We start from the raw sequence: 24,844 nt of genomic DNA, 5'->3' as shown, positions 1-24,844 counted from the left end.
TCTGTTTGAAGTTGTCTTTCTTTTTTTTTTTTAAATTACGTTGCCCTCGAGGTAAGATCAAATTACAAAAAACCCTCACCCTCTCATGTTTGGGTAATTATAATCAATCATGAACTATGAATTTTCTTACATGTTCATCCTTATAGCGTCAAATTCAATAGAATTTTCTGGATTATGGGGAATATTTTCTAATTTTGTGCAAAAATGCAGTTTCAGCGAATGCACCACAATATGATATTTACAATTACAAGTGAAGAGGCATTTCTTATGATCATCTTGTTTCAAAATGTGAACGTGTAAGAAAATTCATAGTTAAGGAAGTTGGTTGTAATTATTCAAACACAAGTGGTTTTTCTGTAATTTGACCATTCATCAGGGGTGACTGTAATTTGACCATAGACCGTATAGCTTGCTCCAATTAGTGTCAAATTATTGAGTATTTCTGCATCAACTATGGCATACTTTATATATATAAAAAATAGATTAAGTAAACAAAATTGATAACTAATTTTGTTATTAAAAACCCTTAATCAAAATACTTGCGAAAGTATGCTACTCGCCCACATATATAAGAGCTCATAATTACGTGAGCAGTAACTTTAGAGGCGTGAAATTAAATTATGCAATTCTTTAACCCTAAATAGCAAATAAAGGAAATATATATATATATATATATATATATATATATATATATATATATATATATATATATATATATATATATATATAACCGACCATTCTTCACAAGAATCAAATCTTCACCTTAAAAAAGTGCAAAAGGTAATAAAAGTAAGAACAGTACACCTATCTTTTTATATTCTATTAAAAAAATAGAAAAAAAAAAAAAAAAAAAGTGTGCGCCCCAATGGCTTCTCATTTACTCCTCACTTTCACGCACACACACACACACTAGAATGTGTATTTTATTGAAAAGTGACACTAGTATGTGTATGGTGGTCCATATTTCATTTTTGGATTAATAATAAAATATTAATATTTGGGATCAGAAGTAGGTTATTTATTTATTTCTAGGTGTGTTTTTCTTGAGCTACGTTCTGGGCTTACAGCTTTGCAGGTTTCGTACGTTTATGTTTCGGCCGGCGCGTGTTCATACGGTCGTGATGCCGCCACGTGGCATGGAATGTAAGAAGGCCGACAGCCGTTGGATTAGCCACGTTCGACCATTGTTAACCTAATTGTGCCAAACTTTATAAATCACTAAGGTGGTGTTTGCAAATGATTATTTAAAAGCAGAATTTAGTGATTGTGATTTAAATTAGTTTTAAGTGCTTATTTCTAAAAGTTGGGGGTGTTTGCAAATATTTCGGAAAATGAACTAAAATTGAAAAAGCAGGGTTAGGGGTGCTTTTAAAAAAATAGCTTAAAGCAGATTATTTTAAGAGAAGCAAAAGCAAAAGTTGGTTTTGCAAACACCTAAAAATAGATTATGAGCAAAAAAAACCGCATAATCACTTTCAAAAAGCATTTGCAAACACCACCTAATTGGGCTACGGGCTTTCAAAGTATAACGGCCGCAAGGCCCGCAACCGAATCAAATCTGTTAACCGGCCCGACTAGTATCATTTTTGTTTGTCTTTTGATATAATTTTAGGCCGAATTACCCTTTCCCCTTGAACTTTAGTTCGGTATAGCTTTACCCCTTCTGATCTCGATTGCATCGATTTGCCCCTCTTCACTTGAAAAATTTTCTCACTGTGGCCATCAATGTTAGTTGTCAGATATTTGACATTTACACCGGTTGGTCTAAAAGCTCTGAAATTACAAAAATATCACCCCTCCCAGTTTAAATAATTATTTAAAAAAAAAGTGATAATTATTTTTGTATTTTTTATAATTTAAATAGACTATTACTCAAAAAAAAAAATTTAAATAGGCTAAAGTATGATTCAAATTAAGAATTAAGATAGAAATTGCAAAAACGATTACATATAGGATTCAATCTGAAAATTAAAAAAAATATTTTGCTCTTAATAACATAATTCGGCTTAATTTATTAAATTCGATTGGGCTTCCTCCAGTAGGTGGACCAATCATTAAGCCCAACCTCGGTATATTTCTTCAATACGACGTCGTATTGAAGAACCATACCCACCTTCTCTCCCAACTCTCCGCCGCCGTCGCCTCTACCAGAACCGCCGTGGGTCATGACATTTTGACTGAGCGGGTTTCAAATTGGCGGCAGTTCATCTTTCACTCGTACTCTTAAACCCTAATCACGCTGCATTTGTTCTCTCTTCGGTGAAATTGATGGGGTATGTGTATACATTATTGTTCGTTGTGTTTTTCCGCGTATTTATGATTTTTGATTTATGTAGCTGATTTTCGCTGGGGTTTAATTTTATATGCTTTCTGGAGTTATCGATGTTCTAGGTTATGATCTGATTTGAAGTGTTCTTAATTTTCTGTCTCATCATAGCTAAGAGAATGCAAGGTTAACTAGCGTTTAATTAGAGTAGGATGCACTTTGAACTTGTTTTCGGCAGAATTTACGCAACGTTTAAATTGTTAAATCCTTTAACACGACTGCCGTAAACTTCGTAAACGGTATTTTGCTGTCAGTGATGCAGTCATGGAAGATCAAAAGAGACGGACGCTTGAAGCTCTAGAACGAAGGTTTGCTCAAGCGAAAGCAGAGCATCAAACGCAGCAGCTGAAGGGCAAGAAAAGACCGATTGAAGATAAAGTGGTAGTTGCTTCGAATATTGAATCTCCGTCTGCGGTTTCAACTGTCAAAAAAACATTTTCCAGTGCTTCGGCTAAAAAAGGTTTATTCTAAAGTATGACTAAGTCTTACCGTTTCGATTTGGATATCTACTTTTAGCTGTGGATATTTTGTTCGATAATTGATTATAGAGTTCGAAACCTTAGTGTAGCACAACATACTGTTGAAACGAAAGGATGCGATTAACCTTCTTTCTGTAGTTTCTGTAGCAATGTCGTTTCGATTTTATTACTTCATTGATATCCTCCGATTGTCTAATAATTGTGTCCCGTGCATAATTTTGCAGGCAACTTTTCTTACCCGGGCCATACTTCAAAAAAAGGTAAAGTTTGTATTAGGTGATTGCTAATTTTTCTTTGTGATCGTTCCGTGTTTGTCTCGAATTCTTGAATTGAAAATATCTACGATATTTTGTAGATGTAGATTTAAATGAGCCGGCATACTTGAAGCTTTCTCACTCAGTAGATGAAAACTTGCTACCGACTGGGGTTGAGGTTACACTTCACCTTTATCTCCTTATGTTCTGATTAATTCGGCATGTTCTTAACTTCAACTCAAATATTAACTATAGCTTCTTCGTTTACTTTCATTGTACAGGTTTCTGATAGGAGGGGTGCTGTTGATCGGGTGTTGCACGAGCTCTTTCAAGGTGGCGATTCAGCTCAGAAGTACATGCAAGGATCCAAAAACATAAAAATCGAGAATACAATACTTCTTGACAATTATGTCCAAAAAGGTGGCATGTCAAGTGGTAGTCGTATTCGGGCATTACAGAACGGGTCGAAAAGATCTAAAAAACATATGTCCCTGAAGCAACGTAAGACGAGCGGATTATTCGATTTACCTAAAGAATTCCATAGGTAATTCATTGGCTACTTTTCTTTTAATAGTGTTTCGATTCACCATCTGCTCTGGTGCATGTGTTTATATTCCTTTTTCACCAGATTGATTTTCTTAATAACACGACTTTTTTTGTCGACTACTCCAGCTTTGATTTCTTTAAACCGATGCATGAGAAATGGAAATCCTACGTACTACAACTTCTGAAATTCACCGGGTTAGTCTTCTTTTTCATGTTTTAGTATGCGTTTAGCTCTCAACATACGTTAGTTGCTATTTGCCAAGTCGTTGAATTTGCAGGAAGGATCAATTGGCGCAATGTTTTCTCAATGCTGACCTTCATGGTGCAATCATACAAGGTTTGGAAACCTTAACTCTTCTAATGCCATAGATGCATTCGATCCGGTGGAATACAAAACAAAAAAAAAATCTCTACATTAGTCACGCTATGCTTTATGTACGATGAGGATTTCATGATACTTAATAGCTTCCTTCTGTCCTTGACTAATTTACTCCAATTTATTGTTGATTTTAGTATCTATTATGGTTTACTAATTTAATCAAGAGTTATTCGGTAGATTTCTTGATGATTGCACTGTATTGATCGTGAATTTGGTAGATTTACTTGTGTTCGTGTTCACACTAGAAGATGCTTAATTGCTGTTTTTTTTTCTTTTTCTTTTTTCCGTAGTTGTTCAATGTAAAATAATTGCATGCGTCGGGATTCATGGCATTATGGTTCGGGAGACTAAAGAAACAATCGGAATCATTACTCAAGATAACAAATTCCAAGGTAATGATTTTATTTTTGAGGCAACATTCAAATTTTTTGCCTCTCACGGCATGGGAATATGCTTAAGCTACGGTTCTAAGCTTTATGCAAGGCGCGGAAATTTATTTATCAAAATTGCAAATTTTAATTTGAAGATTATTAACTCAATCTCGTTCTCCCTGATTCCCAGTTGTGCCCAAAAATTCTTCCGTATTTGTGCTTCAAGCCGAGTGCTGGAAGATAACACTTAATGGAGATAAACTCGCATCCAGAAACTTGGTTCCATGATTATAATGTAAGGTATACTCGATATCGATTTTTATTTGTTTAGTTAATTTATTTTACAATATACTCGATATCTTCTATTGAAGTTGTTCGATGATTTGATTTCAGTATATGTTTCGTATGTCACCAAACTATGATAGGCTGATAAGATTAGGCTGTCGTTAGGCTGTTAACAACTGTGTAGGTAGGGCATGTATAATATATATATAAATACATACACATCCCATTCCCATTTATGAATTTGCTCCCAATTGTCGTCGAGGTGGTTGAGTGCATCTTCTAGTATTAATATTAGATTTTGCTACTGTCTAGAATAAACATAATACCTAATGCTTTTCTTTAATTATAAGCTAAGCTAAGGACTTAATTTATGTTTCTTCTTTTTTTTTGGTGTGTAGTTTTTAGTGGAGGTCTAGTTCTGTATGATTATGCTTTACAAATGTTCTAAATATCGTACTTGCCGTTTTCGTTCGATCGAACAGAGTTGTTGAGCAAGTCTAGTCTAGGAGATGAGTTTTGTTCGATTTTAATTAAAAATAAAACTAAAATTAGTAGAAAATAAAATGTATATATTCTATATGTGAGTTTGGTAGAGCACATTTTCAAAGGATATATATATATATATATATATATATATATATATATATATATATATATATAATGTATATATGTATATGGCAAATTATAGCCACCCGTTGAGGTATAGCCAAATTACGAAAAAAATCCTCTTGTTTGGGTAATTACATCCACCCCTCCTTTTAAATATTTTTACATATCATTTATGTAACTCGGTGATTTACCAAACCAAATTGTATATTTAGTTCGGTAAACGGTATGAAATGTTGGGGTATCGAAATTTCAGTTCGATTTTATCGATTTAATATCCATGAGTTTACCTCTGGAGGGGTTTTTTCGTAAGATAATACATAGTTGACGGAGTGGCTATAATTACCCAACCAGTAAGGATATTTTCATAATTTAACCATAACTCAGGGGTGGCCGTAATTTGCGACTGTATATGAAGACTAAATCATTACAAGAATTGTTATTGGGGAGTGTCTTAATTAAAGAGAAGTCAAACTCTTGGAAGTTGGACGTGTATGCCAAGTGAGGAATCAAACTAGTTTGCTCTCATAGTCTCGTACACAAAGTTGACTAACAAACATCATTATTTAATGTGCACATTTGACAAAGTTTATACATTCATTGATTATAATTGTAAGATGGTATTAATTAATTACTAATAGTTTATATATTACATGAAAACCATATGATATATTGATATTCACAATTTTTTTTTAAAGAAAATACGAATTTGTTAATTAAACATAATTAGGAATATTTGCCTATTAATCTTTATTTTGATATTTAGAATCTTTTGGGGTTGATAAATGATTCGGCATTTATTTGGCCTAGGAAATTTCACACTCAGTGGTCAGCGGTCAATTGATTTACCATTCACCAACTAAACTCAACACATCTGTTATTTCTGGTGGCTTCGTATTTATTTATTAAGAAAATAATAAAAATTCAAATGCCACTTAAAGGCGCGTGATTAGGAGCGTGAGCTGCAGCCGATTGCGGTTGTGTTTGGATAGAGGGGAAAATTGAAATTCAGGATCACAAATTTGCAATTTTCGATTCCGGTCGGCTAATATTCCTCTTTCTTTTGTTAATGTAGAAAAAAAATTATGATTGAATATTCTATTTGCAGTTAAATATTTTACACTTCATATACAATTCGCACATATTAACGAGTGCAAAAAATACCTAATATGTTATTTTTGCAAGTAAAATATACGGGAAATTACTAAATCAAATCGATTGGCTTGAAATTATCATGTTCGATAAAATTTCATTCTTTTTCCAGCGGTGAAAAATTAAATCCTATCATATTCCATTTTTTTACGGAAAATTATAATTAAAAATGTAGTTCCGAACGCTGGATTTTTTCGTTCTAATTGGAATCGGTGTAAATTGAAACTCCCACTCTTTATTAACACATATTATAAAATATGAAATAATATTTGTGTTTTTTTCTTGAATAAATAATAATATTGATGTTATAAATGTAAATTTTGAAAGAAATAAGAAAACAATTATTAAAAATTCATCCAATTTTTTCCACCCCAATCATAATTGTACTAAAGAATATATATATATATTTATATGATGTGACAAATAGTTACTACATTTACCCATATAAATAATGTCAGATTAGGGAAACTATCCCATATTTCCTTTTCTTCAATTTACTGTTGTTTTTAATTTAATGATTTTTTCACATCCAAACGCACCATTAATATAAACAATAGTCCAGTCACCCTCTGTCGATTTCCTCTCTCTCTCTCTCTCTGACCAAAAAACACGAAGCCTGGGAACTGCAGTGCAGCAGCTACTCGCACCAATTCATCTCTCTCTCTCTCTCTCTCTCTCTCTCTCTCTCTCTCTCTCTCTCTCTCTCCTCACATTATCTTTACTTTTGCTCTTCGTTCCACCATTTTCTTGAAACTCGGCGGCCTGCAAGAAAACAAAGTCTCAACAACATTTGGGAAACTTTCAGGCCTCTCCTTGGTAAGCCTCTGCTAGCTTTAGCTTCTCTCTCATTCAACAATGTCAATAAAATTATTCATTCGAATTTTCATGTGTACTATTCTTTTTCGCCTCGTTATCTGAGTTTCCAAGATGGGATTTTTTTCATTTCTTTTTTAGTCTACAACACCAATTTGTTAGTTAAGCTTTTAAAGATCGAGTCTTGGGACTCTGTGTGTGTGTGTGTGTGTGTGTGTGTGTGTTTTGCTGGTAAACACTTGGTGAAGTTTGAGGTGAAAAACAAGATGGTTTTAGAAATTTCTTAGATCTAAAAGTAGCCAAAATAAAATAAAAAAATAGGGACTTAATTGGTAATATTATTTTCCACAGAATTTGTCGCATGCCAACATGGATATTATTATTATTTTAATAATTTCCACATGTAATGTAAACATGGTGATTTTTTGAAATCCCAGATGTTGACCCATGCTCTGTTATCAAAATTTTATTATTATTATTATAAAAAAAAATCAAGGATTCTGTATGTCTCTCTTCTATCATCTACTGTCCTGTCATGGTCAATAACTCAAGATTCCTTTTTACCAAATAAATTGTCTTTTTTTTTTGGAGTGTCATAATATCATAATTTCGGATGAGATTTTTTTGTAAAATGATTTCTTACATCATGCTTTGCTGTACAATGTAAGCATTTCTTTTTTCATTAAATCATTGTCACCAACCTGGGAATAATAATAAATGGTATGTCACAGTTGTGAAATATATCATCGTACTATAATAATAAAAATTAATTAAAAGGTTGTCAAGTATGTTTCACACTTCAATATTTGAGCATTCTTGATTTTATTTTTATGATGCTGTCTCAATTATATTATTCCTAAACAGTGTTAGCCCTGGAGTATAAAAGAAGGAACAAAAAAATCAAGAAAGTGAAATACTGGCTTCTTTTGCTCTTTTTTATGTATTAGTTAATTAATTTATTTTCGATTTTCGCCTTTTTTTTTCCTTGTGTTGTGGTTATGGTTGGTGGGAGTGGAGGTTGTTTATGTGGTTTATCTTTGAAGGGATAGCTTTGCTTCTTTCTTTACTTAGTATTAGAGATTAGTTTTCCTACATCAATATTCTTTTTTAACACATTTTATTTTGTACTAGTAAACATAGTTTCCTTGTCCGAAAAGAATTTCCGCTGTAACGGTTGCAGGTTTAGTGGGTCGGGTGGGCCTTTGAAGAACATCATCTCCATCTTTGTCAGAAAATGCAGACTCCTACATCAAGGTAATCGTTGCGTTGCTCGTGTTACAAAATCACGTTTCATTTTTCTATATATTACTCTCTTTACGACAGAAATCGTATGATTCCATTCTGTTTTTTTTACGTGTTTCTTGGCTGATGAATCGTTCATTGTATTTCTCACTCGCTCGGAATCTTTGTCGTTTCGTGTTTGTGCAACATGGTGGTGCATTTTATGATTCCTTAATTTTATATGCACATTGTCGGTTGTCCATCGATTTCTGTGATTAAAATTCGGTTTTTTTTTCGTCTTTTTTTGAAGTACTCATTTTGCTTCCTTCGAAGAAATTTAAATTGATCTCTTGATGTTTATGTGTACGCAGGCCTGGTTCTCTAGACGTGCTGCAAAAACCATCTCCCACCACACCTAAAATCGCGCGTAAGCTCAAAACTCCCGGATCGAATCAAGATTCTGTTCCGTCTCCAAATTCAGCTACCAAAACACCTAAAGACAATAGCCCGAAAATCGTCGATCGCAAATCGCCACGAAGAAATCTTGCAGCTGAGGTACTTCAATTAAAATCCTCTAAAGAGTTCCTATATAAAACTGAAATAAAGGGATCTAATTTAGCACCGGTGCATAAAAATCCGTTCTTTAAGCATATATTTTTTTTTTATTTTCTGCAGAATAAAAGACCAAACAAAGTGGCGGAAATGGAAGCTCGAATAGCCCATCTTCAGGAAGAACTGAAGGCAGCAAAGAACCAGCTCAGCTCAACCGAGTCATCTAAAAGGCGAGCCCAACACGAGGCTCAAGAAGCCAAGAAACAGCTCGTCGCCACGTCAGCGGAACTCGAGTCAACACAGAAGCAACTCTCTGAGCTTTGCGAATCCGAGGAATCTCGTGTCCACGAGTTACGTAAGATATCACATGATCGAGATAAAGCATGGCAGTCTGAGCTAGATGCGGTACAAAAGCAGCACTCGATGGATTCTGCCGCTCTAGCTTCCGCCATGAACGAGATTCAAAAGCTCAAGACTCATTTGGAGAAAGTCTCCCATTCGGAAGCTTCTCAAGCTCGCCACGCTGAGTCAGCGCACGCGGAAATTCGAAGCTTGAGAAACGAACTTACGGAAACTCTTTTGTTGGTTGAGAAATTGAAGGAGCAGTTGAACGATAGCAGAGAGTACGAAGATCGTGCGTTGGAAGAAGTGAATAGAGCTCGAATGCAATTGGAAGTTGTGAGGAACACTGAAGCAACCCTTAAGATGGAGAATGCGAATACTGTGGAATCGTACAACTCGTTGCTAGTGGAGTTGGAGGAGTCGAAGAATCGAATGGATTCATTGGAGGAACTTTCCGGAAGCTTCCAGATTGAGAATGATTTGAAAGATGAGGTGAGCCAGTTAAGAGGCGCGCTCGATGCAGCTGAAAGAAGGTACGAGGACGAGTACGTACAAAGCACGGTGCAGATTAGAAACGCTTACGAAGTGGTGGAGCGTGCGAGATCGGAATCTTGCAAGAGAGAATCTGAATTGGAAACGAAGCTTAAAGAATCGATGGCCGAAGTCGAGGAATTGAGGAATAAACTAATCGAAAAAGAAAACGCTTTGGAGAGTTTTTCGTGCGAGAACTGGGGACTTAGTCTAAAGCTGGAGCAAAACCAGACGAATGAAATCGAGCTAGAAGAGATGAAAGCGAGTTTACTGGACAAAGAGGCGAAGATGAAAATTGTTAAAGAAGAAAACGAGATGCTGAAAAATGAAATCTTGGAGAGAGAAAAGGAGAGGAGCAGAGCGAAAAACGAGGCGGTTGCATTTAGGGAAGCGGAAAGGGAGGCGTTGAAAAAGGTGGAGTCTTTAACAGAGGAAGCGGATAAGAGTGTTAGGAAAGCTGCACGAGTTACTGAGCAGTTGGATGCGACTCAGGCTTCGAACTCGGAAATGGAGGCTGAGTTGAGGAGGTTGAAAGTGCAGCATGATCAGTGGAGAAAGGCTGCTGAAGCAGCCGCTGCAATGCTATCTAACGGCGGCGGCGGTAATTATAATAATGGGAAGTATTTGGATCGAGCGGGTTCGTTGGATTATCATAGTATCGATAGGAAGTTGAGTTCGCAGTGTTGTGAAGATTCGGACGAGGATTTGTCGTCTCCGAAGAAGAAAAATGGGAATGTGTTGAGGAAGATAGGTGTGTTGTTGAAGAAAGGGCAGAAGTGAAATTATTTTTTGGCATGTATGTTTTTTTTTTTTTTTTTTTTTGCAAGAGCAATTTCTGCTGTGTTGTTGTTGTTGGATTTATCTTGTAATAAATTTTTTTTTTGTGTTTCTTGTTAGTTGTAATATTTCATCCTGTTATTTGGTTGATTTATAGACAGGCTTACTGTACTAGAAATAAATGTATTTTTCTGTTCTTTGTTATTTTTTAAGAGTGCATTTTGGATTTGATGAATTTTGATTAGAATGAGAGTTGAGAATAAAAGAACTGTATTTTAGAGATCTTTAAATCACTCTAAATGAAATTAATTTTCAATTATTATAAACTAGAAGTCTAGAATAACTCAAAAACTAAAGTTTTAGATTTGAAATTTATTGCAAATATGTTAAAACGTATTTGTTTAATCTCGTCTTTAATACCGAAAGTATGTCATTTTCGTATTGATTTCACATTTGGTACCTCGTATTTCAACAATTTCACATTTTTGGTCATTTTTGTAAATTTACCACTACTTCGTCAGTTATGAGCCTAAGGCCATGATGGGCATACATTTGATCCGTCAGTATTAATGGAAAAATGACGGAAATGACTAAAAGTGTTGAATTTTTGAAATATAAGGGATAAAAAATATTGTTTTGAACATGGGGGACCAAATGTGAAGTTTGCGCAAACTTGAGGGACCAAAACTGTATTTTTCCCGAATAATCCATAGGTTCGAAACAAATATTCAATTTACGCCCAATTTAGAGCCAAATAAGCCTCTTCAAAGTAATTCCTTCCCGCCAAAAAAAAAAAAAAAAAACCAGGGACACGAATTTCAATCGCCGCTGACGCAACCCCACCCACCCCTCGATCGAGATGTACGGACACCCGGCGGAGATGGAGTTTAGCAGCGTATCGAAATCCCGATCGACGGCGTCAAGTGATTTATGGCGCGTCCTGGCCTTATACTTCCCCCAAAATAGCGCCGACGACTCAGAGCTCAGATTCAATCTCACCTCGGACCTATTTCACATATTCTCCTCTCACCAAGCACGAGAAATCGTCGATCAGGTGCGTTTTCTCTCGGTGTACCGAACTCACTTCCGATCTCTTTGTGCCGTGTATTCAAACTAAGGAAACCTCAATGTACAAGTTATCTATTCCTTCGATTTTGAAAGAAAAAAACCTGCTGAAAATGCTGTGTGTTCTTCTACAAATACTCGTTCGCATTTTTAAAATCGTCGAAATTTAGTTTCCGTTGGATTTGCTTTAGCTTAATTCTATATCGATACGGTCTACTGTACGATCAATATTTTGGTGCTGGAAAGTGTCTGATTGAGTTATTTATTCAACGCTGTTGACATCCAGAGGGAAAATTGTATGAGATGAATATTTTGATATTATGGATAGGTAAAAGAAGACGATGGCTTATTCTTCTTACCGATAGACTTCCAGCAGTTCCGGAAAGTATGTCAGTTGGAGGATTTTTATGTGGCACTAGAAGAAAAACCTAGAGATGCTTTGATGTGTATGAGTGCTGCGGTGCACAAGGTGCGTAAACTTTAGGTGCTTTACTAGGTGGATGTTTTTTTTGATTGTGAAGTGATTTTCTGCTTGCGCTGGGAACTTGAGTAGGTTTTATTTGGGAAAGAGGAAACGATGGAAGACTGTCCAAAGATTAATATTCGTCTGCACAATTACCAAGAGTCCATGATTGCTTTGAAGAATCTTAAGGCTGCTTATATTGGTACTCCTGCAGTTTTCTTTCGTTTAGCATTTCTAGAAGAGCTTGTTTGGAGAAACACCTAATTTAATGCTGCGAATATTGCATAATTGGATCATGTCATAGACAGGCTTGTTTCGGTGAGGGGAAACGTGACGAAAGTTAGCACAGTCCGGCCTCTAGTTATACAAATGAGTTTTTCATGTGCTAAATGTGGGACGAATATTACCCGTGACTTTCCTGATGGAAAATTTTCTCCACCGACAAAATGTGAAATGCAAGCATGTAAAAGCCGAAACTTCACACCAATCAGATCTACTGCTCGGCCAATAGATTTTCAGAAGATAAGGTATAGTTGTAAACATGTCTGCTCACCCATACTTAAGAATGCTCTCACTGTGACGCGTTTAGCTAAACTATCCTCTCTGCCTGACTTTGTTGTTGTGATCTAACATAATCTTCAGGATTCAGGAGCTTCTCAAATCTGAACATCATGAAGAAGGGCGGGTTCCTCGGACAGTTGATTGTGAAATGACCGAAGATCTAGTCGATGCATGCATTCCTGGAGATGTTGTGACTGTAACTGGCATCATAAGAGTGATTAACAATTATATGGATATTGGAGGAGGTACGAGCACGTATTCTGAAAAGACCGCAATACCCTGCTTCCTACACAATCTTACATATTTGCTTTTAAGCACTTATGGATTTTCCTTTTTTTATCATGTAATTAGAAGATTTTCTGTTTCACCATTTAGGTACTTCTGTTATGTGAATGGAGCTAGCATCCATGTAGGTGACATTATAAAGTTGATTGCCAGATTGACTTTAATTAGAATGAAATATCTGATGGTTGTCTGATGACACTGCAGAAAGTAGAGGGTGGATAATTTTATCACCATGATGAATAGAAATTAATTGTTCGCTAGTGAAAGTCTTACTTATCTGCTAAGCTTGTCGTCTGATGTCTGGGTACTATATATTTCTATCATCATCTTCTGTTGCACTGGCTGACAGTTGAAACTATTTCCAGCTTCACATTTTGCTCATGGTTTCTTCTTTTTTCTCCAAATTTAGGAAAATCAAAAGGCAAGAACCAATCGCTGTATTATTTGTACCTAGACGTTGTTTCAATAATAAATTCAAAGTCCCAGTCTGCGCCGGAGGATATGCAACATACTGACTCCAATGCTAGAGCAACAGAACATTTAGATTTGTACTCATTTTCTCCAAGAGATCTGGAATTCATTGTAAAGTTCTCTGAGGAACATGGTTCTGATGTATTTCGACAAATTATGCAATCAATTTGTCCATCCATTTATGGGCATGAGCTTGTTAAAGGTATACAAAAATATTTATGCTTGATCATTTGTATTCCAATATTTAAACAAATCAGATTCATTGCCCCCTGTTTTGCTATATTACCTCGAGGACACACATTATAATATAATATGAAATTTCATCTATGTTAAGCTGTAGTTCAAAATGGAGTGTGTGTTCGGCGCCAGTTAACATCAATTTCGACGCTGCATTTATTTTTTCAAATTTTGCACAAGTACACGGGCATGCATACAATGGTTTTATTTTTGCTCATACATTTGATTAGTATGTGTAGATGGTTTCAAGTATTCCAGTCATTGATTTGAAAAGTTACAAATGTTATGAGTGCTACTTTATCTTCTATCTCCTTTGCTGGTGAACAGCGGGAATTACATTAGCACTGTTTGGTGGTGTTCGGAAGCATTCAATGGATCAGAACAAGGTCCCTGTCAGAGGAGACATCCATATAATTGTTGTTGGTATGGAGATTTTCTTTCTCTGCAATAGATTGAACCAAGTGTACCTTCCAGCCGTTAACATACTATATATGAATAAGAACTTACTTGAGTTTATATGTACCAATATTTAATGTTACAACTTGTTACTTTATTAGGTGATCCTGGATTGGGTAAAAGTCAACTACTTCAAGCTGCAGCTTCTGTTTCTCCACGCGGCATATATGTTTGTGGTAATGCCACAACAAATGCTGGCCTGACTGTTGCAGTGGTGAAAGATCCTATGACAAGTGACTATGCGTTTGAGGCTGGTAAAACCTTCTTTATATATGCCTACCAATGAGTTTGAATGATCAAATTTCTTTCAGCTTATATTAATAGAACACTATGTGTTATTTACCCTTATGGGAATTCCATAGACTTGTATTATATTTGCTAGATGTGCATACTGGGTAGATGCTCAATACTAAATTTATCTGGTTTTTCTTTTTACAGGTGCAATGGTACTTGCAGACCGTGGACTATGCTGCATCGATGAGTTCGATAAAATGTCAGCAGAACACCAGGTTTTCAAGTCCTAACTTTTTCTCAGGATATGTTGCTGGTTTTCAGATGAAAAAAAATGCTAATTACATAATTGCTTACAGTCCTTACTAGAAGCAATGGAACAACAGTGCGTTTCTGTTGCGAAGGCAGGATTAGTAGCGAGTTTATCTGCAAGAACATCCGTTTTAGCTGCAGCAAACCCTGTTGGTGGTCATTATAAGTACTGCACTTAACTTTTACTGTAGGTGTAACTTTGATCCATTGCAAATTATTCTTAGAATTGGAACCGTCAGACCTCTCCATGTCTATGCATGGCAAATTATTTTGATATGCAAATTATTTCAGATGGTTTGAAAGGGTTAAATATGGAATATTTGTACATGTATTTATGTTTTATAGTACAATATCACTTGTATTTAAAATTAAAATTTTAATTGCAGCCGGGCAAAAACTGTGAATGAGAATCTGAAAATGAATGCTGCTCTTCTGTCACGATTTGATTTGGTTTTCATATTGCTTGATAAACCCGATGAGTTGCTGGATAAGAGACTTTCAGAGCACATAATGTCAGTAAGTTATCCTGCCTGCATCCAAAACTGACACGCGAGTAAAAAATCTGGATTTGACTCCTTCGTTTTTATGCTCTAGTTTTTCTTGTTCGTCTATTAGCTTGTTTTGCCCTTTTTTTTTTACCTGGATATTTCTCTTCTGTAGTAAATAGGAAGCTTTTTGACATTGTCACGAATTTGTCATTTTGTGTGTTAATATAGATGCATAGATCTTCACTTGATGCTATTCAACTAAACTTATAAAAAAACTGGAACATTTCTTTTGCAGCTTCATGCTGGCAGCGGGCAGCCATCACCTGGAAAGAGATTATGTAGAGGTGACATTTTAACCTCCGATAATTTATTTACCATAGGATTGTTTGACAGATTAAATTTGCTACTTGCAGAATCACGAGATACTAGAGATGTGGATATGAATGTAAGAAGTGATTCACTAGTTGCAAAGTTAAGACTTGACCCTAAGAAAGACAGTGACTTTGTTCCACTGCCTGCTCCTCTTCTGCGTAAATACATTGCTTATGCAAGAACTTATGTATTTCCAAGGTGATCTCATGCTCTCTATAATGTCAAACATTATATCTAAACAATTAGTTCAATTGGTTAATTTTTTTTCCCTATCTAGGATGACAAAACCAGCTGCAGAAATCTTGCAAAAGTTTTATTTACGTCTAAGAGACCATAATACTTCTGCGGATAGTACTCCAATAACAGCAAGGCAGTTAGAAAGTTTGGTAAGGCTGGCTGGAGCTCGAGCTAGGGTGGACTTAAGGGAGGAAATAAGCACCCAAGACGCTTTGGTAAATTTGTCTTGTTGGGATTATTTTGCTCTAGAATTACTTATATGAATTACCAGCTGTTTATCATATATATTGGCAGGATTTTTAATTTTAACTGATGCATAACTCGTACAGGATGTTGTTGAAATAATGAAAGAGTCTTTGTATGACAAATATGTCGATGAGAATGGCCTTGTTGATTTTGGACGGAGTGGTGGAATGAGCCAGCAGAAAGAAGCCAAGCGATTCTTAAGTGCTTTAAATAAGCAATCCGAATTGCTGCAAAAAGATTGCTTCTCTATATCTGTATGTACTCTCAATCCATGTAGGATTTCTTCCCATTAATCTGAATTTAATGCAAAAAAATTTACAGAAATAGTTTTTGTTTGATCATTATCAGGAAATATACAGTTTGGCAGATAGGATCAGTTTAAGGGTTCCAGACATCGACACCTTCGTAGATAATTTGAACAGCGTCGGCTATCTTCTAAAGAAAGGCCCAAAGACATATCAGGTTTTAACTTTAGTTTCTTCTGCTGAATATTTTTCTGTCAACGTACCTCGGAACTTGGTGGAATATTCTACATGAATAATATTGTAATTATCTTTCAGCTTCCGTTTTTCCTATATGTAAGAACTTCTGTGAAATTATGATAAAATAGTGACTCGTTTAGTTTTCTGCAGTTAATTATACCTACTCACTAAAAGTCTCGTATCGTACTGCAGGTGTTATCATCATCTTATTCTCGCAGTCAGTCATCAAGGTCAAGATGATATTTTTTGCAGCTCCACATAACAGGCTAAATCCTGAAGTCGATATCCCCACGTTTCATTTCACTCCGTACAAATTCTTTTTTTCAAGTGAGTGTTTTTATTCATCTTAAACTATTGTTTTATCGTTGATTAACTCACGCCTCGGTATTAAAATCATATATGCTGAGCATCATTAGTTACATCAGAAAAAAAAAATTGAATTCTGTCTCAATTTTAATCCTTTGCTGTGTAATTTTGCACAAGAGTACTTTTGGATGGGTGTTCCTCAGGTAATTTCACACTCGAACAACATCTAAGCATCCTAGGATAATATCCTAGGATTTTTTGGCCAACCAAAATTTAATTACTATGGAACTGAAGAATGCAACATAGCCAACCCTGTCAAATAAATGCACAGTATTTATGTATATCATCTTTATCTGGTCACTACAGATTTGGTGGCAGAACACTCCACAGATCAAAGGCTCAAGAACTACAAATGATACATACAATCATACAGCAATGGCTTCACTTCAAACAAGGTAACTACTTACCATAGACAAGCATATATCACTGTGGTATTTGTCTTCTTATCAATCCCGATCTCCACGGTCGATCCGCCACTCACTCCCGTAATAAGTGTTTGGAAGTCCCAACCAAAACTTAAAAGCCTCGGCCGCTCTTTTCCTCTCCCTTCTTCTATCCTGCCTAGCTTTCGAGGCATGCTTACTAGTAAACATTCTCGAATGCATCTCCACGTAAATCCTCTTATACTTTGTCTTATTCGGAGAAATCCCGTTTTCCTCCATGCAAGCAACAATCTCCAAAGCTTTCCTAAAGAAAGCCGCTCTAACACAAATATCCGCCAGAGCATCCAAAAGCCCTTCGTCGGGCTTCAATGGCGGAAAATTGGACAAAGGCTTAGGTTCTTCGCCTATATTCTCAATCCCACACCTCTCCTTTATTTCATTCCATAGTAAAAGTGCTTCCCCTGGTTTTTTAGCCACCGCGATCCCATTCGCAAGACTTCCATACGTAGCCACATTTGGATAAATCCCATCATCTTTCATTTTTTGAATTATACTCTTCGCTTCATCAACTAGCCCCAGCTTACAATACCCGTCAACCAACATATTCCACGCAACCAAATCCACCACCACTCGAGGGTCCTTGAGCATTTCATCGAACACCTTGTTAGCCAGCTTCGGCTGGCCAGTCGAGGCGAACGCTTTCATCAAAGTGGTGTAGCTCACTTTCGTAGGTGCAATACCTCTCTTCCGCATCTCGTTAAAGTACGTAAGTGCCCCCGAGCTGTCATCCACTTGTATACATCCATCGATCAACGTATTGTAAGAAACCACATCGGGTTCGATTCTTGCCTCGTCGACCATCTCCCTTATCAAATCCTCCGCCTTATCGATCTGCAGTTGATGGCAATAACCTTTTAGAAGAATATTGTACGTGATGAGATTTGCAGGTACGCGCATTTTAGCCATCTCTGTCAGGACTTGGCGGGCCCTATCCATCGATCCTGCTTTAACGAATGCGGATATAACCGTAGTGTAGGTCACGTGGTCCGGAAGGCTAGTATCGTCTTTTTGATGCCTCATTGCTTCGAGCACCCTCACTGTGTCGGCCACACGTCCGGCTTTCATGTAACCTTTCATTAGGGTTGTGTAAATTCTCGAGTCCGGTGAAAATACTCTAGTCAACTCCGGTGGCTCGGAATTAACATCGATTGAATTAGGTAGTAATTTCTCGAATGTGTCACTTTCGTTTGCCACTTTAATATCATCGAAATCATCATCGGAATCATCATCGGAGTAACTATCTTCAGAGGTGGGCTGTCTTAAGATCTTGCAAATGTCTTTCCTTCCTTCTCTCATTGCCTGAACCAATCTCTCGGCGGTTTCTAAATCGTCAAAACCGACATAAGCTGCAACTAAGGAATGTAGTGTAGTCATGCACAGCGGTATTCCCTTCTCGATTATTCTCTCGAAAACGAACACAAGCAAGTCCTTCCTGTCGACTCTGGCGCATAATTTAATCATCACATTATAAGTCAAGACATCCGGCTCGCATTTGAACTCAGACATTTCGTCGAACAGTTGGAGGAACTTCTTGGCGTCGCCGAGGTTGGCGCAGGCATTGAGCACGGCATTGTAAGCACCCGTATCCGGCCTCGAGTCCTTAACAACCTCGGAATCCGTAAACCGACGCACCCTTTTCATCACGGAATTGAACATCTTAATCGCCTCGGTCGGGCCGTCATCGCCAGAAGCGGCAAGCCGACTCACCACGGCACTCCACGCTTTTACATGGGGAAGGTAGCCAGATTTAAGCATGGACTTGACTATCGACGCGGCGTAGAGGGTGTGGCCGCCTTTGGCGGCAGCCACCGCGAGGAGGCCGAGGGAATTGGCATCGAGGCGGTGGAGCTGGCTCTCGTGGCGGAGGCGCTGGATGATTGACTGGGCTCTGGTCAGCCCCTCCGTCGTGTTGAGGTAGGAGAGCTGCGAAACTAGGCGGCTGAGGCAGGTGGGGTTAGGGAGGTGGGCCCCGCACTGGGCGTACAAAAGCCATGCCTCCTCGGTTTTCCGCTGCTGGAGGAGTGTGAGGAGCACCTGATCTTGGGACTTGGAAAACTTGTCGCTTGGGGTTGTGGAAGAGAGAGAGTTGTTGGAGGGGTTTTTGGTGGTGTGGACGCGGAGGGAGGAGGGTTTGACGGTGGCGGCGGGGGATACGGCGGCGGAAGAGAAGAGTGCGGTGGAGGAAGGCGGCGCAACCCAGTGGAGGCTGAGAGTGCGGGTAGCATTCATGTCTGGTCCATTTGATTCTTCCGGGGAACGAAGGGTGGAAGGTGGGTTTATTTGATTAAATTTTTTTAGTACAATTTTTTCTTTTTTAAATGGTGAAGAGTTTTGAATTGAAGGTGATAAGATATGATTTTTTTTTTTAAGGAGGAGGTAATGAGATATTTTGGGTGGAGAAGGAAAGTACTACGTCTGCGTATATTCCGTCCTCTTGTCTGATTGGCTAATTGTCTGGTTCCTACACTTTCCCCCATCTTTTATTTTCCTTAAAATCATTTTCCAATACTTTTTTTCCCACTCCACTAGTTTTGATCAATTTTTTGATATAAATCCTCAAATTGGGTACTAAAAAACTTTGGTTTATCCCGCTAACACTTCAATTTCTTAATGTATTCGCGAACATATTGTTGTGCCAAACACTTCTGAACACTTGGTGGACCATTTATGTAATTTATGCAAACTTAGAAATATGTTTCGATAGCTGATTTCAAATATTTTCGTCCGATAATCAAATGCAGTTGTACGGTTGTCTACATTTTTTTTACAATGGAGGAACTGAACAACCGTATAGGTGCACTGAGTAATCATAAACTCTCGTATAATAGCTTACAAGTCATACGAAATATGTAAATAACATTACGCTAACCACGTGTGATAAGTTTGATCTAACGACCGCTGTCAAAAGAATTCGAACTCAGGTCAATTGACACAAGCCATCTTGCTCCAACTATTAGGCCATTCATTACCGGACAATTGTCTACATGTTGGTTTTGCCTGTGTAAAACTAAGCGTAGATCAAGTAAATAGACAATAAGGGGCAAATCATTAATAAATGTCTAATGAGTAACATCTCATCCTTAGGAATATCAAACCTAGATCAAAGTCCCAGAAAAATCCAATCCTCTATTCTCTCAAAAATTAAATTAGTGTTTCTTTAATACAATCTCAACTCCTTAGATTTCATAAAATACAAAACCCCAAATTTGACTTTCCTTTTTCAGGCAAAAAAACCCTCATAAAATCAATTAAAGAGAAGACATAAATAAACATAAAATCAACATTCAAGAATCACCAGTAATCATTGCACGAACACTTGCCACCCGCAAAATGATGAAACCTGTTCGAATCCCTCAACACAATCCGCCTCCCGACAATCTGCGATACATACTTAAACACCGAATGACAGTCCACACAAACTCGAAGATTCTTCATTATCCTAATCGGCATTTCCGATTCCAATTCCCTCGTAAGCACAAAAGCAACCGCAAGCCTCTCACTGTGGTAGCTCAACACTTCTTCCTTATTCTCCACTTCAACATCATAAAGTGCGTATCTTGTCTCCGGTACATACCCCAAAGCCTTCATTTTTCCACTCAATTCACCGAGCTTTTCGTATATTAAATCTTTATCAACATGCGATTTATCACCCGACACAAAAACGTGTATCCCATCTTTCATAGTCACCCAACTGCACCCCGTTTCTTTTCTAGCCATTGCCACTTTCATTGCCCTTCTCGCCTCAGCCACACATTCCCATTTTTCTCCAGAGGCATACATATTAGCAAGAAGCACATAATTCACAGCATTTTGAGGCTCCAATTCCATTATCATTTTAGCAGCCCTTTCGCCTAAATTCATCAATCGACCGTTCGATTTTGATCTTCCACAAGCTCCTAACACAGTCCTCCATATTAAGGCATTTGGCTTCATGGGCATCTTGCTTATGAAGTCCTCCAACTTTTCGAATTCGCCCGATCGGCCCAAGAGGTCGGCCATGCAAGAAAAGTGCTCGATTCTTGGTGTGAGCCCGTAACTTCTACTCATAGACTCGAAATGGTCAAACCCTTGGTTGACCAATCCGACATGGCTACAAGCCGATAACACCCCTACGAATGTCACGTGATCTGGTGGCTGGTTTTTCAGTTTCATCTGCGTAAATATTTCTAGAGCTTTGTGTCCATCGCCATGGCGTGCATAACCAGATATCATGGAATTCCACGAGTATACGTTTCGGAGAGGCATCAACTCGAAGAATCTTGAAGCATATTCTATTCTCCCACATTTGGCGTACATGTCAACAAGTGCACTGCCGATAACCACGTCAGATACCAAACAAGCTCTAGTTGCACAAGCGTGGACCTCCATTCCGTGCTCTAGTGTTGCTACCGAAGCACAAGCACTAAGAACTGTGGCGAAAGTGAAGCAATCTAATCTCTGGCCGTTACGCAACATAAGCCAGACTAACTCCATAGCCTTCACCAATTGCTCACCGTGTATATACCCCGAAATCATTGCATTCCAGCTGACATCATCCCTTTCGGCCATTCTTGAAAATATTCTTTCGCAGTCATTTAATTCTCCGCACTTTCCATAGCAAGTGAGTAGAGAGTTATTAACCGTGTTGTCACACGTAAGGCGATGCTTCAACACCAAGGCGTGAATTTGCTCTGCGAATTCGACGTGTGAAAGAGATGCTGCTGCTGCAAGAATGTTCGTTAAGGTTATATTGTTGGGGCTCCATCCAGCTCGCATCATCTCTACGAAATAATTTGCGGCTTCAATAATAGACGCCTCGGAATCATCACTAAAAGCCCTTACGACTGAATTCCACGACACTTGATCGTGATCTTGCATGAAGGAGAACACTTTTCTGCACTCGCTGATGCATCCAGTGTCGGCGTATAGCGAGAGAAGGGTATTTGATACCGAAACATCCGAATCGAGTCCTAATTTTATTGCTTCGCTGTGTATTTGTTCTCCCACCTTCATCCAGCCAAGACTGCTGCACGAACTTAAAGAGCTGATCAGCGTGAAATTCGAAGGTACTAGTCCAGTTTTCTTCATTCTGTAGAAAATCAACAATGCATCTTCAAAACACTCATTTTGGTCGAGCCCGGAAATCATAGAGCTCCATGAAACCGAATCTTTGGCAGGCATCAAGTTGAAAACAGAAGAAGCATCTTCGATAGAACCACATTTGGCATACATATTAATCAAGCTGTTCCCAACAGAAATACTCGAATCATTTACTCCTGTTCGTGTGAGATATCCGTGCACCTCTTTCCCTTTCCTTTTCCCTTCTTCTAGACACGAGAATTCGCCGAAGGCGCTCAAAAGAAGTACATAACTATCAGTGTTTAGTCTAATTAAGTTTCTTGTCTCCAAGAAAACCTCTGCTGCTTCTTCCCCTCGCTTAAGTTTCACTAATCCAACCATCAAGCCATTTGTCGACACTGCATTTCTTGCACCCATCTGCTCAAATATACTCTTGGCAATATCAATCGCACCAAACCTTGCAAAACCACTCACCAGAGCACTGCCCACGTACAAATCTTCTACAAGTCCAGAAGCCTCGATTTTTGCCAACAACTGCTTGAGCAGTAAGGAACCACTATCTGCATTACGGGTTTCGGATGCAGCAGCTATTAAGCTGCCAAATGTGTACTCAGTGGGCCTAAAACTAAACCCTACACCCTCCTTTTGCATATCGGAGAAAAGACCAAATGCAGAATCTGCATCCCCTCTCTGAGAATAAACGGATATAATTGAATTCCACGATATGGAATTCTTGTTTGCGATCCCATCAAAAACACGCCAAGCATAATCAGTACCAGTGGGACTCGAAATGCAACCGTTGTACATTGAAATCAAGACATTGCAGACGACTACATCAGATGCATAACGGGTTTTCGAAACTAAACCGTGAATTTGCATCCCATGTTTTAACCCCTCAGCTCCCAATCTCTGACATGCTCTTAAAGCACTCCCGAGTGCGTAATGGTTAGGAATAAATCCTGCCGATAACATTCTTCCAAAAGCAGCAAATGCATCTCTAGGCATCTCATTCTGAGTATACCCAGAAACCAAACAGGCCCACGTAACGGAATTCCTCTCAGGCATTTCATCAAACACGTTATGAGCGGACACCAAATCTCCATTTCTGGCATACACGTTAATGAGCGTATTGCCCATAAACAAATCGCCAACAAACCCATTCTTGATTATATCTGAATGGAACCGTTTGGCCTCGAAATTGGATCGAGAAAATCGATATTTTTCAATCAAAAAATCATACTTCTGAGAAACCACATACTCGGGAGTTTCAAATGTAATAACTCCAGCGTTCTGGGGATGAAATTGGACTTGTTTCTGGTCATCAAAAATTGTGAAAATGCGGTGCTCTGAAACTGAGTTAGAGCTAAAATACAAGGCTTTGGTGAGTGAACTGAAAGCTGGGTTTGCATAAATGCAACTGCAGAATAGCCGGCGCGTGGACGATACGACGTTGTTAAGAGAAAACATTGAGGAGACGCAATTCTTCCGTTCATGTTTCTTTTGGCGCCACTTTCAGTTTCGAAACATCAATCCTAATTTGTAAGAGCGGAGGGCGGCGCAAGTATGACGATAATATATGCAGGATACAAATTTTGATCCCTCCCTTAATTGTGATTTTATTTTATGTTGCCCAATATTTAATTTATTTTAAAAGTTTTATACGTGAATTTATATTTAATACCAAAATTAGTGTCTTTTCATATCTACTGAATTAGATAAATAATTTTAGTTTATAGATTTTTTTTTTTTTAACTTGTGTCCATGTCAAAAATTTGTACAGAACATGAACTTTGTTTTTAGAATTAATTTTATATGTATGTAATACTGTTAAATAATCTAATAAAAACCCAATTATTTTATCTAAACATGTCCATCTAACAATAATACAATTTAAAAGACAAAATAAGTCAAATATTACCGGTCAATTACATAAGTTATTAGGGATACCAATATCAAACAAAGTCGAATTATTTAGTTCTGGCTAATCTCTCCAACCAAGATCGAGTAATATCCTAAAATATGTATACACATAGTTTCATAATAAAAAGTAAAAATAGTCATATTAAAGCTCCAAAACCTAACTCATATATAGCCAATGTCACATAGAATAACCCTACAAGAAATGAATTTTCTTCACATACAAAAAATAAATCAAATTAATTACAATAACAATATACTGCCAGAAGAATACAAGAATAATAAGAACCAAACATCCAGCTTCAGAATTGAAACAAAGATGAAAAAACTCGAAAACAGGTTGCAAAGTTACACCTGCAATAAATTCAAGAAGAGAGTAACAAGGCACAATTCTACAACAAAAAACATATGTATCTCACTTCAAAATAATACGAACAGTCTTCCGATCAAAATACAAGTCTCAAACTAGCATTCGTCACTCGAGTAACTCAAGCCACAGGCGAGTCTAATACGAAAGACA

General features: G+C 37.6%; 5 protein-coding genes across 9 annotated transcripts; 3 read left to right on the top strand and 2 right to left on the bottom strand.

The window, feature by feature from the left end:
• The first annotated feature begins 2,040 nt into the window (after positions 1 to 2,040).
• Positions 2,041 to 4,747, top strand: POP4 (ribonuclease P family protein). The gene is made up of 9 exons (XM_012976466.2): positions 2,041 to 2,273; positions 2,581 to 2,786; positions 3,030 to 3,065; positions 3,161 to 3,237; positions 3,341 to 3,603; positions 3,732 to 3,800; positions 3,884 to 3,942; positions 4,275 to 4,376; positions 4,546 to 4,747. Exons 1-9 carry the CDS (start codon positions 2,269 to 2,271, stop codon positions 4,641 to 4,643), a joined length of 915 nt encoding a protein of 304 aa, XP_012831920.2. The 5' UTR covers positions 2,041 to 2,268; the 3' UTR covers positions 4,644 to 4,747.
• Positions 4,748 to 6,829: 2,082 nt separating this feature from the next.
• LOC105952882 (interactor of constitutive active ROPs 2, chloroplastic) lies at positions 6,830 to 10,838 on the top strand. Of its 4 annotated transcripts, none has more exons than XM_012976467.2 (4): positions 6,830 to 7,214; positions 8,392 to 8,465; positions 8,804 to 8,987; positions 9,108 to 10,838. In XM_012976467.2, the coding sequence occupies exons 2-4, from the start codon at positions 8,446 to 8,448 to the stop codon at positions 10,635 to 10,637; spliced, it is 1,734 nt and encodes a 577-aa protein (XP_012831921.2). In that variant the 5' UTR covers positions 6,830 to 7,214; positions 8,392 to 8,445; the 3' UTR covers positions 10,638 to 10,838. The 4 variants fall into 4 exon arrangements, with proteins under 4 accessions (XP_012831921.2, XP_088681102.1, XP_088681103.1 ...); XM_088824976.1 differs by having other exon boundaries at positions 6,837 to 7,214; positions 8,343 to 8,465; XM_088824977.1 differs by having other exon boundaries at positions 6,973 to 7,214; positions 8,352 to 8,465.
• A 548-nt stretch (positions 10,839 to 11,386) lies between these two features.
• Positions 11,387 to 17,012, top strand: MCM8 (minichromosome maintenance 8). 2 transcript variants are annotated; one of them, XM_088823686.1, is made up of 17 exons: positions 11,387 to 11,688; positions 12,028 to 12,168; positions 12,253 to 12,364; positions 12,467 to 12,689; positions 12,805 to 12,968; positions 13,418 to 13,681; positions 14,044 to 14,139; positions 14,274 to 14,426; positions 14,611 to 14,681; positions 14,763 to 14,881; positions 15,102 to 15,231; positions 15,499 to 15,547; positions 15,617 to 15,773; positions 15,853 to 16,027; positions 16,142 to 16,312; positions 16,407 to 16,520; positions 16,733 to 17,012. In XM_088823686.1, the coding sequence occupies exons 1-17, from the start codon at positions 11,494 to 11,496 to the stop codon at positions 16,778 to 16,780; spliced, it is 2,382 nt and encodes a 793-aa protein (XP_088679812.1). In that variant the 5' UTR covers positions 11,387 to 11,493; the 3' UTR covers positions 16,781 to 17,012. The 2 variants fall into 2 exon arrangements, with proteins under 2 accessions (XP_088679812.1, XP_012831923.2); XM_012976469.2 differs by having other exon boundaries at positions 11,400 to 11,688; positions 15,499 to 15,773.
• A 147-nt stretch (positions 17,013 to 17,159) lies between these two features.
• HCF152 (Tetratricopeptide repeat (TPR)-like superfamily protein) lies at positions 17,160 to 19,847 on the bottom strand. The gene has a single exon (XM_012976468.2). It carries the CDS (start codon positions 19,576 to 19,578, stop codon positions 17,353 to 17,355), a length of 2,226 nt encoding a protein of 741 aa, XP_012831922.2. The 5' UTR covers positions 19,579 to 19,847; the 3' UTR covers positions 17,160 to 17,352.
• A 608-nt stretch (positions 19,848 to 20,455) lies between these two features.
• On the bottom strand, positions 20,456 to 24,011 carry MEF7 (Tetratricopeptide repeat (TPR)-like superfamily protein). The gene is made up of 2 exons (XM_088824203.1): positions 23,799 to 24,011; positions 20,456 to 23,759 (listed from the first exon to the last, which is right to left on the bottom strand). Exons 1-2 carry the CDS (start codon positions 23,872 to 23,874, stop codon positions 20,641 to 20,643), a joined length of 3,195 nt encoding a protein of 1,064 aa, XP_088680329.1. The 5' UTR covers positions 23,875 to 24,011; the 3' UTR covers positions 20,456 to 20,640.
• Between the last annotated feature and the right edge of the window lie 833 nt (positions 24,012 to 24,844).

This window comes from Erythranthe guttata, chromosome 10 (assembly GCF_056151865.1).
Source record: "Erythranthe guttata isolate IM_541 chromosome 10, IM_541, whole genome shotgun sequence".
Lineage (NCBI taxonomy): Eukaryota > Viridiplantae > Streptophyta > Magnoliopsida > Lamiales > Phrymaceae > Erythranthe > Erythranthe guttata.
This window is presented reverse-complemented; position numbering and strand designations above follow the sequence as displayed.

Coding starts and splice junctions, on each gene's coding strand:
- POP4 (XM_012976466.2), top strand. Junction 3,604..3,731: donor TTACCTAAAGAATTCCATAG/GTAATTCATTGG, acceptor CGACTACTCCAG/CTTTGATTTCTTTAAACCGA. Junction 4,377..4,545: donor TCAAGATAACAAATTCCAAG/GTAATGATTTTA, acceptor CCTGATTCCCAG/TTGTGCCCAAAAATTCTTCC.
- LOC105952882 (XM_012976467.2), top strand. CDS start 8,446: ATGCAGACTCCTACATCAAG. Junction 8,466..8,803: donor ATGCAGACTCCTACATCAAG/GTAATCGTTGCG, acceptor ATGTGTACGCAG/GCCTGGTTCTCTAGACGTGC. Junction 8,988..9,107: donor GAAGAAATCTTGCAGCTGAG/GTACTTCAATTA, acceptor TATTTTCTGCAG/AATAAAAGACCAAACAAAGT.
- MCM8 (XM_012976469.2), top strand. CDS start 11,494: ATGTACGGACACCCGGCGGAGATGGAGTTTAGCAGCGTATCGAAATCC. Junction 12,690..12,804: donor ATAGATTTTCAGAAGATAAG/GTATAGTTGTAA, acceptor CATAATCTTCAG/GATTCAGGAGCTTCTCAAAT. Junction 14,140..14,273: donor CATCCATATAATTGTTGTTG/GTATGGAGATTT, acceptor TTACTTTATTAG/GTGATCCTGGATTGGGTAAA.
- HCF152 (XM_012976468.2), bottom strand. CDS start 19,578: ATGAATGCTACCCGCACTCTCAGCCTCCACTGGGTTGCGCCGCCTTCC.
- MEF7 (XM_088824203.1), bottom strand. CDS start 23,874: ATGTTTTCTCTTAACAACGTCGTATCGTCCACGCGCCGGCTATTCTGC. Junction 23,760..23,798: donor TTATGCAAACCCAGCTTTCA/GTTCACTCACCA, acceptor GCTCTAACTCAG/TTTCAGAGCACCGCATTTTC.